The sequence below is a fragment of the Patagioenas fasciata genome, chromosome 18 (genome assembly GCF_037038585.1).
Source record: "Patagioenas fasciata isolate bPatFas1 chromosome 18, bPatFas1.hap1, whole genome shotgun sequence".
Taxonomy (NCBI): Eukaryota; Metazoa; Chordata; class Aves; order Columbiformes; family Columbidae; genus Patagioenas; species Patagioenas fasciata.
The window spans coordinates 5812736-5825790 of NC_092537.1; the positions used below are offsets into that span (position 1 = coordinate 5812736).

General features: G+C 38.4%; 1 protein-coding gene across 4 annotated transcripts in view; it reads right to left on the bottom strand.

Moving 5' to 3' along the window:
• Positions 1 to 2803: 2803 nt before the first annotated feature.
• Positions 2804 to 13055, bottom strand: part of CA10 (carbonic anhydrase 10) — a 161820-nt gene continuing 151568 nt past the window's right edge. For all 4 annotated transcript variants that reach the window (XM_071816783.1, XM_065852329.2, XM_065852331.2 and 1 more), the window contains 5 exons: positions 12876 to 12971; positions 12463 to 12535; positions 6963 to 7117; positions 4484 to 4658; positions 2804 to 3584 (listed from right to left, as the gene is read on the bottom strand). In XM_071816783.1, the coding sequence (XP_071672884.1) occupies positions 3562 to 3584; positions 4484 to 4658; positions 6963 to 7117; positions 12463 to 12535; positions 12876 to 12971 (522 nt within the window). In that variant the 3' untranslated portion in view covers positions 2804 to 3561. The remainder of the gene's footprint in view (positions 3585 to 4483; positions 4659 to 6962; positions 7118 to 12462; positions 12536 to 12875; positions 12972 to 13055) is intronic.

Genomic DNA, 13055 nt, shown 5'->3' on the forward strand with positions numbered 1-13055 from the left:
TTGGAAGTAGCAAGGTGTGAAACCCCCAGAAAATCAACATGGGGAGAGTAAAGGCAGAGTCTGGCAGAAGCAGGAAGGATCCTGAACTATTATCCCCAGGGGTTTTCTCTTGGTTTTATAACAAAAGTTTTGAAAAGTCCTATGGGTGAAACACCATTGGATGCAAAGTACTTAAAATGATGTTGGCTGCTGACAGCCCCGCATCTCAGGTACCTGACAAATTAATGGCACATAAGCAGCAGTTAGTGTTGACATTTCGTAAGGCTAAGATGTGGACCGGTGTATGGATGCTCAGAGCAAGCAGTGCTATTCATAAAAACATTAATTTGTGTGATGCTTAAGTTCTTCTGATCTTTGCCGGCCAACTTACCTTTTTAACTGAGTTGTTTGTTTGATTTTTTGGCTCAGTGCAGCCCTGCACACCTGTAGTGCAATTGTTTCCAGCCTTGCTTGAGGCCACTAGTGCCTCCAACTCAGCACCATTTCCATTTTGCTCTCTTATTTCAGAGTATACAATTTATAGAGAAATGAGAGGTTTTAAATGGTGAGAAAGGATATTTTTTGATTCATAGGAGTTTATTTTATAATAAAAGATCCAAGCTTCCAGGCATTGTTGGAAGCTTGTTGGTTCAGCTTTCAAAGCTGGAACAGAATGGTGGAAGGGCAGAAGTGTGTGGTATCTAGAGGCACAATTATGCTGGAAGTCTTTGCTTTCTGTCTTCATCCCACAGATCCTAATTAGTTCTTATTTTCTGTATAGAGGTAGTTTTACCTTTTGATTAAATTATAGGGAAAACTAAGTTTGTAATACTTAGCTGTTACATTTTTTTGACTGCTACTTGAAACTGAGGCTTTTACGGTGTTGTAAATTTGAATTTTCTATGCTTTTTATCATCAGATTAGCTTGATAAGTTTGGTACCTAGTTTGATATCACATTCTTAACCACGATAGCAGAAGATCAAATCTGAGCATTTCTTACCAGCATTACTTTCTTAATATCTGTTATCATGGCATAGCAACCTGGTCCTGCCCGGGGGGCTGATTGCTCATCGGGGGCCGCTGCCAGGTTTCCATGTCCTGCCGGGTGGCTCGTGCCTGTACTGCGCTTTATCACAAGCAAACAATCTCACTCATAATCTGAACAGTTTGGGCAAGGATGGTATCAAGGCAACAAATTCACGTCTCACTACAAAGTACCCAGGCTCTGTGTGCAGCCAGATTTCTGGTGAGCATCGCGGGAAGAAGGCACTCGAGTCGGAGGGATTAGTACGTGCACGAGAAGGTTGTGTCTGCCAGCTGTTTCATACTGAAACTTTATCTTTTTGCTTAAAGACTTTGTGATAAAGTATTGCTTTCTTTGGATGCTGAGTGTCTCTGGACACACAGAAACATACCCGACCTAAAAAACTGGAGTTAGATGTTTAGATTGGAGCACCACCGAAATGTGAGAAATACGTAAGGTATTTAATTCCAAGCTTTGGTTTGGTCTTTTCTTCTACTGCAATCTATTATTAAAACAAAAACCTAAACAAATCATGGCAAAATGGAGCTCGGCAGTTCACAAAATGGTGCTGGAAAGTTTGACAAAGATATTTGTGGTTTCCCAGTATGATCACCCCATTTCTCTATTTGCAGGGCTTCTATATCGCAGCCTCACCTAATCCAAAGCCCTTTCATCGTATCTCTCCCTCCTCCTAAATTCCCTCAATCAGCTTTCAGTAAAATAGAAAATGGGTTTTATTATTTATTAAAAGTTTTATAATGGAGGCCTGGCTTATCTTCCCTACCTTCTGTCACTGACAAACTCAGATGAACAACTGTCAGATATTTGTCTCTAAAAATATGGATTGAGAAGCATTGTGGACTTCGTGCTCCCAGTAACTTTACAACCCTGACAATCCTGGGAGAAGCTTAAAAAACCCCAAACCACCCAAATAAGTAGTGGAAGTTATCCCAACACCAAAATGTAGAAGTTACAGATCGCTGTGGCAGCTCAGGAGTCTTCTGTCTGATGTGACCTGCACTGTTCCCTTCAGCCAAACATGAAATAGTGGTTGTCATTTTGAAGCCACTGGGACTGCAACATCTATATGTTCTTTACAGTGGTTCAGTTCCCTCACACTGCTTGTGGTACCTGTTTTTCTATTTGATATAAACAATTTATTGGTCAGTGTGGTAATTTCTAGCTTCATCTTCTGTGAACTTCAACATGTTATGGGTTATACAGTGAGTGTTAGGAAGAGAATAACATGAGCTCTGCCCCCTCTCCAGATTAAAAATAACAATAAAAACATCCCTTAAAGTGCAAGAAGGTGAAACATGCGCTATGTGAACTTTTTAAACACATTTATTGAGTTCTTGACAGTAACCAAACACAGTGAATGACCATTATAAACAAGAAAAAAGGCATTCGCTTTGCTTTTACTTGGTCAGCTTCTGCTTTATCTGTAAAGAAAAGATATCCCTTTCCACCACCAGTTCACAGGATTGAATTTGTTTGTCCCAATAATGGATTCAACAGGGAAAATGGCAATTTTAAATTGCGATATGTTTCAAATGCTTTCTGCTTCTGAGCCCAGCTCCTATTAATGATGGACCATAAAGTGGAGTTAAAGTTATACCAGTTTTAAGTGCGTTCCCACTTGCCATTAACTCACTTAAATTGGCTGCAAACAAATAAATGAAGCAAAAAAAAAAGAATGGCGGGGGGGGAATAAAAGAAAACCACAAATAATGCAGCCACAAATAGTAGAGGCTTGTTATTTCAGAAAGGAAAAAAGAAATCAAAGCAAGTTTACTAAATTAATTTGTTAAGCACATTTATTGAGTTGTTAATAGTAACCAACACAATATATGACCTGTTGTAAAACAAGAAACAGAAAATGGATCAATTCTGATTTTGGCAAATCCTACTACAGATATGTGACAAAGAGGGAAATACTTCAATTTCCTTTATATTCCGCAGTGATATATTTACAATACTTATCTCTCAAAGTCTGTCCCTTTTTTAATTAAATGAACAGAAGGCTCATAACCTGGAAATAAGTTTCCTCTACAGTCTTCTTGTTCTGTATCCATTAATGGTAGTGAAATGATGAGAGCTTTCCAAGGATTACTTGGCACACAGAACACAACTCCACTTTGATGCTGTACCGAGCCACCTTTTTTCTTTTTTTTTCTTTTTTTTTTTAATTTTTCTTTTTTTTTTTTTTTTTAATTTGAGGGAGGGGGAAGAGAGGAAGAATTTCATATGTACAAAGGCTGAAAAGTCTTTATTTTTTTGTGTGAAGCTAAATTAGTTCAGGAAAACCGTATCAAAATTGTAATCACGTTTACCGTAATACTGTCTTTTTACTTTTTTTTTTTAATTACTTTTTATTACAACCGATCATATGAATGAATTTAGAGTTGAGTTTCCAACATGGCAGCTCTTTTCCCACAACACGTTGGCACGTGCTGCCGTGAACCCAGAGCGAGGGAGGTTGAGTGCATTCGAGACTATGTCAATTCACAGTAGTAGCATTCCACTGAGGTTGGGGGTTCTGCCTGCTCTGCCGTACTTACTTGAGGAGCCATTCATTTACTGAAAGGAAAAAGAAACAAAGCAAAACCAATTATGCTTTAATAAACTCCAAATATGAAACTGGCTGTGTTTAACGCTGTATTAGCCACTTAAACAAAACGTCTTGAAAAAGCTCAGTTTCCTCCTCTTTCTGGAAAAGAATTAAGGCTGAATGACTGATTCTTTTAAAGCATTGCAACTCAGTTATCAGCCTGGTTGCTGAAAATGAGCTTGCTTTTCCACCCTTCAGCAGTACTCTTTCATTATTACAATATTATTGGTAAGAAGGCACTTTTACACCGTTATTGCAGGTAATATAACCATGTGTGCATAGGCTAAAAGACACATAAGATGTGGTACAGCTGAGCTGTGAGCCCGCGGCTCTGGCAGCGTAAGACGCTACCGCTGGGTGATGGGGTTGGTTCAATTGTTTAATATCCATTGTGGAATACAGCACTTTCCAGTTAGGGTTTTTGATATCCAGTGTGGAATTCAGCACTTTCCAAATTGGGTTTTTTTGTTATGGTGGTGCACCTCCAACGTGAAACTCATTCTTTTGTTTGAGATCAGCTGTCATCAAGACTAGCTCAGCCCTTTCCTTTCCAAGGTGGGTAAAACAGCAAAATGCACTTTAAGGTGAGAAGACTTTAAAATGAGGCTAGAAAACTGAAGGCCTGTCCTTATCTGCTCCAAAAAGAAAATATTACATGTCCCAGACTGTTTTTTGTCATGTTTCTCCTGCATGTTCCTCGGCAAATTTCCTTATTCATTTAAAATACGTGATGTTTGACTCATACCGTTAGTTCCCAGATCTGGAGTTTCATCTGTTTTTATTTGTATGCTTTGTTATGCACTTGGGTTTCTCAAAGAAAAGAGCTCAATGTAAGCATAGAAAGGATTATTCTGGAGGTAGGACGTACCTCTATACTGTAGTTTCTGTGCTCTATTGTTTGGACAATCTTTTCCCTGTAAACTAAAGTTGATATTAGTTCGGATACATCGATTGTTGAGAGGCTGGACTGGTCTGAAATTGTCGCTCATGCTCAGAAATATCTGTGATGGCTGATTCTGGCTTAGCAGTCGTAACGAATGCATCTATACAAAATACAAAACAAGGATTTTTAGTACTGGTCTTTCCTGTAAGTAAACAACATACAACACTATTAAATAGACTATTTAAGAAATGAAAATTAAACTCAGTGATTTGTAGTCAGAGGTGGGTCAAAAGAGTTAACTTGATGTAAAACTGTTTCTTCTGTGGTCCTCTGTTTCTGAGCCCCATTTTAAACAAAAGTAACTGGCTCTGTGCGGAGCAAATGAAAATGGTATGAGGTGTCCTTGGCTGCTCAGAAAACAAAGGGAATCCAGATTACTGGATGGCAGCAGCTGGCACTGAGAAAATGAACTTGATGAATGATGAGAGCTAATTTCTGAGGTTTTGTAGCTATCAGTGTAGCTTCTAGTTGAGAAGACACAGTTTTGGATGCTGGTGCCCAAGAACCTGGTATGGGCAGTCAGGTTGGAGAGGATAACTGACAGAGTCACGCTAAAGTCATTAAATTAATGATGTTAAAAAGTGAAATCCTCTGTTGACAGGTCTGTCTTGCTACTGTCTGTGCTGTGTCTATAGTGTTCTTATGGTAGAGTCTGACCTTCTTTTGAGATGGTTTTATGCATCAGCAGAGAGGGAATCTAGGATTTGCAGCACACCCTGCAGTGGTTGGATGCAAACTACAAGCAGAGAACAACGTTTTTAAACGATGGCTGTGCAACCGTGCTAAAAGCACATTAACTGTTCCAAGTCAACCAAAACCTTTCAAACTTTGTATAGAAAAATGGAGAGAAAACAAAAATAAACACCCTGCAATTAAAAAATCAGAAATCCTCAAAATATTTTGGTTTAAAAATAGGAAAAGAGAATATTTTCCATGTCAGTGTACGGTTTAAGAAGTTTGGTTGTGGCATTTAATGCTTCAGTGGGGAAATCCAATAGCTGCACTTACATACTGAAAATCTTTAACAGCTGCCAGAGAAACTCGAGCTGTGCATTACTTTTTCAGTCTGAGTACACAATGTAATTAGTAAGCATTCCATGAAATCAATTTGCAGCTCTAATGGTGGAGGATGGAACTAACCAGTAAAGCATGACAAGGAGTAACTATCATGAGATTATAACCCATAGCTACTAGCAGAGACTCCAGAAAAATTCTAATCCTTGTTTTGTACTTAATGTTGTAATTAAAAATGTTGCTTGTACAATAATGTTCAGGTCTCCTGCTTGAAAGGTTCAGCATGTCTGTCTGTGCTCAGCTGCCAAATTACCCGTTTAGATAAGAAACAAAGTGCTTCCTCTGCAGCTGGACGAAACTGGACAGAAGGAATATCACAAAGATAAAACATCTCTCGGGCTTTAAAAAGTCACCTTATTTACAAAGTCAACATGGTTTTTAAACCCTAAAGTAATATTTAGTGTTGCCTTATCATTCCTCATTTCACTTCTCAGGCCAGGTTGGTTTTGCTGCGTGCTCGGGACAGGCAGATGGTGGTTCAGTGTTCCTTTGGGATTCTGATATACAAGAGAATAGGCTTCAGCTCAGCCCACAGCTCGGTAGGGAACTTGCGGATGGAAGCTCTGGAGAAGACTGCAGTTGGTGTTACGTTTGTTGTTTACTGATGTCAGGCCTTGGGTCGTAAAAGAGTCCTAGAGAAATGCAGTTTTTATGGCTTTTCCACTGGTGTGTTTCCTCAACAACGTAATTTTGACTATGAAACGCATTGTGTTTTCTTTTGCATGATTTATCCTGCATCTTTCTATATCTGGGCTTCAATTGGTGAATCTGATTTTTTTTTTCTGGAGATATTTGCAATATCTCTTCTATCATCTTATTCTCTACCAGAAAGCACTAGCTGATTTTTTTTTTTTTCCTTCAAGAAGGCCTCAGATATTGGATCTCTGTCACACTAATGTGCTATCAACACGTATTTAAATGGCCACAAGTGTCACTCACAACTTGACTGTTTGTTTCTGACGTGAGAAAGTAACTGAAGTTATTAAGTGCTATATTTGTTTTAGAATCCCTGTAAATCTATTCACAGCATAATAGAATAATTGAGTTTGGAAGAGACTGCTAGAAACCATTTGGTTCAAACCCTCACTGAAGGTAGGACTCTCCTCAAAGTACATACGTCTGTGATAGATACTTAGGGAGCTCTAAATAGGTAATGTTTTTATTTTGGAAAATAAAGTTCTGCAGTGCTTTTGCAAACTGTATAAACTGCAGGCAGAGATCCCTACAGCAAAAGGCTGAATCTGATTTTGTATGTAAAGCTACAAAGCTATAGATTTAAAATATTCCTTTGTACCTATACTAGATTGAGTAATTTCTGTTTTGCTTTTACCTGCATCCTAGTTATGTAGACAGGTTTGTTCATTATTATCCAGCTTGCTGTTTCATAGCAGGGTGGAATTGTCATTGACCCATCATATGTAATGAAACTAGAGGTCTCTGGATAAAGTTCCTCAATATTAAGCCCCTGTAGTAAGTATGCATCATCTGGAGAATAAAGAAGGAAAAAAAGTTGAGATAAAACAACAGTTTCACAAAAAATAATCCCAGCCTTTTTATATATAATCCTTACATCTGATCATCATCAGTTTTACTGAAATATAAAGTGTAATGAATGTACATTTCTGAATGCTGCAACACGAATTCACCAATCCTGCTTGGGCTGAGTTCTGCTCTTCGATACCCGTGCACACCTTCCACAAGTTTAGCACAAGCATTCACAGTGAGTCTCTGAATCTCATTTAAGAATTGCAGCTTAAAGCTTCTTGAAGTTGCAGTTATTGGACTAGATGTAGCAGTCTTTGGAGAATGTTGACTTCCCATATTTTGGAACGATTAACAATTTTTGCTCAACAAAGCCTTGAGAGGACCAAAAGTGTTAAAACATAATTGTCCTTCTACCACAGGAGGAAGCTGAGGTTAATGCATGATAATAAAGCTGCTCAATGGAGCCTGCTGGCCTTTCATGTGCACAGTGAGGGGGATGCAGTGCAAGCTTGGGATGCTAAAATTGGGGTGGAAAAGGCTGCTGGAGAAGCAGCTTACTGGGGTCCCTGCTTTTATCATAAGTCTTCCTGGGAATTAATGAGGCATTCCTCTGCAACAGAATTCACTCTGTGGACATGTACCAACATATAACGAGATATGGTTATATCTTTTAAAATTCAGCAAAGTTCCTCAGCCTTTTCTGTACCACGTGTGTTTTTTTCCCTTGTGTAATGATGGCCCAACGATATTTTTTGCAGTGCTGTCAGAACTAGAGCTCAGATTTTCCTGCCAAATCTTAGGCTATGGGAGTTCCTTAATAGGAAATACTCGGGGATATACACATTTTGTGATTCACTACTGCGTTCATGTATCTCAGAGAAAGCTGGGCTGGTTATGAGCCACAGCGTTGTGAAATCTCTTTGCGTGCTTTCACTTGCGTGTAGTGTGTTCAATATGGTTCATTTGCAGACTGAGTGCTAAAATGTGGGCAAGGAAAGCTGCATATTTAGGTGTGTTTCCCCTTCAATACACAAGAGGAACTAGCACTGACTTTAATGGAAGGTAAGGAAGATAGTACACATAAAATAGAAGATACTGCTCAGACCAAAGAAAACTGTTAAGTGCATCTTTCAAGTCAATGTCAATAATTTAGGCGTTTCTGTTGAATTCTGTTTTCTGTGTAACATTCACTGTAAGTTTAAACAGTCTTTGGTTTTGTGGGTTGGTGTGTGTGTGTTGTTTTTTTTCTTTAGCTGATAAGCAGTTACTTGGCCACTGGGATAAGATTGAAAATAGAACCAAGAAAAGAAATATGAACATTCAAGGTAGCATATAAGAACTAAAAAAAGAAAAGAGTAATTTAACTTGAATTGAATGTTTTATATCTGAAGGACAAAACTTAGAGGAGCAGAGTGCTTGTCCCATACTATCTAATGGAAAAAGGGACTGTGACCTACTGTCTCGAGCAACAGAAAATCAAAGAACACAAGCAAAGCAAATATTATATTTTGACATAGTGGAGTCAACAAGCTACAGGCTCCTGGGGTAGCAACATCAGTGCCTATGGCATCAGTGTCAAGGTGAGAGTGGGACCACATTGCCCAATGCTTCACAGCTATTTCGTATTTTTAATGTGTGTGTTAGTTTACAAAATACAATCTCGGCATGGCCTTCCAAGTTGGGCAGGAATACGGCCTTCTGCCCCGTTCCTGCACTTTGAGGCAGAGGAATCGCCACGCCATACAGGTGGATCTTCAAGGAGAGGGGAAAGGACTATTAGTGTCTTGTCTGTGGCTTTCACATTTTAACATGTTGAGCCTTCACTGGCCCATGGCCTGGGATACAGAGTCTTTCTAAACCCAGAATTTTCCAGACAAAAGTTCAAAACTATTGCTATAGCATTACAGTCAAAATGCTGTCTAATTTTAACAGCTAGACATTACTTGAATACACCTATGTCCTATTTATTAAAAACATTATTTGCAGTGCAGTGGTAATTTTGCTAGAATTCCAGGAGAAGAGAATGAACGTGTTTTTTCAAGGCAGTGCCTGTTTTCAATGAGTCATCGCACATTTTTTCGCTTTCCCACATGAACATCCTGTTCATTATTTATGAACCGTGGAGTGGTGCGTTAGCTCCAAATGGCACAGAGTCGGTTGGAATAGTTAGTTTCAAACTCTAAGGACCAAATATGCTTTGTCACATCTATATTGACTTCAGCTGGGCTAAAATGGTTTATACAAGGTAGAATTTGCTCCTCAACTGTTTACTAGGAAATGGAAAGCGAACTAAAGATTAATGCAGATGACGGATGTGGAGCAGCTCCAAACCTGGTTCATTGCCTTTGGCTTCACTTGGAACGTGTTTAAAGACAGACAGCAAATTACACTAAGTGTCAAAATCCATCAGTTGTGATTAATGGGAAACTGGAGGAATATACAACTTCAGGAAAATGAGAAGATAGAGGTGGACAAAATACTGAAATAAGAGTTCAGCCAAGTAAAAGCAGTATTTATTCATGCTGGTATGTGGGTTATATTCCCGTGGGAAGTCAGATGGTTCCATGAGAATGGCCTGAGAAAAGAGTGCAGAGTAAGCATTTGGTTATCTGCATTTTTCCCATGAACGGCTCTGCTGTTTGCTCTTCCCCACATCTTGATAAAGTTCCCCATTCTGGAACTGAAACAGAACTGGTGGGTTTGCATTCATACTAGACTTCAACACTTTAATGTTTTCTCTTATATTTATTGCAAGTATGTAGTACAAAATGGTTGAAATCGCCATGTGTGATCTCTTGCCAGTAATAAACTTCCTTTAATAAACCCATTCAGCCTTTATAAGATTCTCAGCATCATTCCTATCTACAGCCCACACTCTGTTTATCTGCTTGTGCCTCAGGGAGATTTCTGAACTCGTGAACTCTTCTCTATACAAATTAGATTTCATATTCATTTACATAAAGGCCTTGACTCTGACAATTTTCTTAGCAAACGATGTAAATCCCTGGATTTGTAGTAGGCGTGTGTGGTCTGCTTTCACAGCAATTTCTATGTATGTTCTCTTTAAAACAGTAGTTTTACTGAATGAGGGAAGGTCCATTTGATTTTTGAAGTTCACATGGTGATAACTCACAAAGGGAAAGTACAGATGTAACTCGATTAGATTTACAGGATAAGGAATGTAGAGATGGTCAGGTTTTTAACCCTGAACCAGAGTTTCTCCATTTACCAGCCTTCACAAGGCACCCAGAGCCAGGCTGGCAGAGACTCATTTTAAATACCTGAGGTTAGTCCCTCAGGACCTGGTTTGAGATTCCTGAGCTTTTACTGCTTGTGATAGAGCTGCAAGAGCTCAGTCCTTCAGAGAACCACTTCCAGAAATCTGAATCTTCAGCTTTTTCAGGATAATCTCTTGGAACTGGAATACTTTGTTCACTTGTACATTATTTATAAAATAGCTAAAGATTGAATTTGAGGAAATTCAGAATTTTACAGCTTTTCTGCCTAGCTGAATGTGTGGCAGTATTTTGGTAGAGAATGATAAGCCGAAATTTTGATATGGAGTTTTGGGAATCCAAAACGTTAACGTCTTTCTGGTGTTAAGGAAATAGGTAATGTAGCATAACTGTTCTAAAAGAAAACTAACTTATCCCCTTAAAGGCCATACTTAAAGAGGAATATTAAAACAGTTTTTCTTTAGAGATATTCACATAGCTTCTGACTAAGGGCAGTTTGAAAGAATACTTGTTTCAACTAGTTCACAGTAGATCATCTGGGCTGTGATAACAGAATAAAACACGCATTTAAAATCTGCTTAAAAATTCCTTGGGGTCCACTTTACTTCACGGTAGCCATTAATATCGAAAAGCAGAAATTCCCCTCTTAATGCATTTTGCCCATGGAAATTTCATGCAGCAGTGTAGATCACTCTTAATTTTGTCGCTGTTCTTTAAAAGAAGTACTTTATACTTCAGTTATGTTACTAACTGTCCTGACTCTGAACCTGTGCTCCATTTATCATTCGCTCCACGCTGCTATTGAGCACGCTGGGACCGGTCATTTTGTCAGCAGCCTGCTGAGTATCGACTTCAGGAGCGGACCCCGAAAGCACAAGCTAAAAAACTCCAGCTGCTAAAGGCAGAATAGAAACCCTCGCAACGCAAGAGGTAAAATTAGTTTTCAGCAATGATGCTATAATCCATCACACAAGACAACTGCAAAATTACTTTCAATAACACTTTCACGTTCCCAATTTACACTAAAAAATTCCCAGTCAATACTTGTTACTACAGTAAGCAACCCAATGCCCTGCAGAATGTTATGTGCATTGTATCTACCAAGGATTTCGTTTTAACGTGTAAACTCGTTAGTGATAGCGGTGGTTAAAAATTAAAACTGTTCTGTTAATAATTGATTTTGCAGCCCGTATCATGTGTTCCTCCTCATGCGAAATTTCATTTAGTAAACCCAAATTAAGTGTGATTAGAATTGCATTTTCCTTGTGAAGAGGTAAAACAACCAAAGAAAGGTTGTAAGATGCTGTCACATTCAGAGAGGAAAAGTGCCCACTTTTAAGTGCAGTGTACAAACTCAATATTTTCTATTGGGAAGATACATTTGCAAGACTCAATGTTTCTAATACTCTCTTGTTCAGGAATGAGTGGGTAAAATTCTGTGTTTTCACTGTTTCACTGTGTTTTCAAGTGAATACTTGACAAAAGGAATACAGTTTTTAGGAGAAGAGGCTTAATTTGTTCCATTGAGATATATGTACTTTCCATGACTTCCTGTAAACTAGACTAATTTTCACTTGACATTCAAGCTCCAGTTTTGCACAAATTCAATATATTAACAAGGAATGATTGCATTATAAGTTAAAGGCTTTCCAAATGTGAATACAACTACTATACACGCTATGTTAATGACCTCTTTATATACCCATTAAATGCAGCAATAGTTGAATAGAAATATCATAACTTTTCTGTACAAAAATAAAGCATTAATGAATACTGAATCCAGCATCTTGACATAACTTGATTTGATATAATCCAGGCTGCTCTGCACGTTACTGGTATTACTAACAGTAAGCAGCTTCTCCTGCGTAGTCTCTGTGAATACAGTATGTGTATTTGTTAAGTATAACTTCATTAATGTATTGCTTGTTCAAACATAAAATAGACTTTGAAGTTCAAAATTCATTTGATGAACTGATGACCTTACCTTCCCAAGTCTATCGTGCAGAGTTCCTGGCCATGCAAACTTTGCCCATAATGAAGTGCCTCTTGCTAAATACATTATTTGATATAAAAAGCACACATCTGTTAGCCATAGTAAAAGAAACTTACTTTTATACGTTATTCTTGTTATGGTGTCTCTGTTAAGCATACGATTTAGAAATGGATTTGATGATTCAGATACCTAGAGAAAAGAAAAAGTACAATGTCAGAATCTTCTCAGAAATGTTTCCTTCCTGGAATGGAGCTGCTGGGTGTGTGTACGCACACGTGCCCTCATTCTCGCCCTCCTGCCACTCCAAATTGTTTCTGCCTTTTTTCTAACAAAACTTGTTAGAAAGTTAGTCTTTTAAAATAAATCTAACAAAACAGGGAAAGGGAGAACAAGATGAAGAGAAACCAATGCTCGAATTACAAGTCTTAGTACAGATTAGAGTTAGTACAGTCTAATTCCTAGATTTACAGTTCACAGGAAGAGAAGTCCATTGTCTATATGTGAGGTATTGATAATATTCAGTACTTACTTTCATAAATATCGAAACTACCACCAACCCATTAGGACTCTTTGCAGCTTCTGTGACATTTGTGTACAGCTCGTGGTTATAGTGGATTAGTTGAACCTAGAAAACGGGAAAGGAAAAGATTGCAATTGAACAGCGGCAAATCATACCATGCGGTGTTTGCAAACGCTCTCCATACACCAA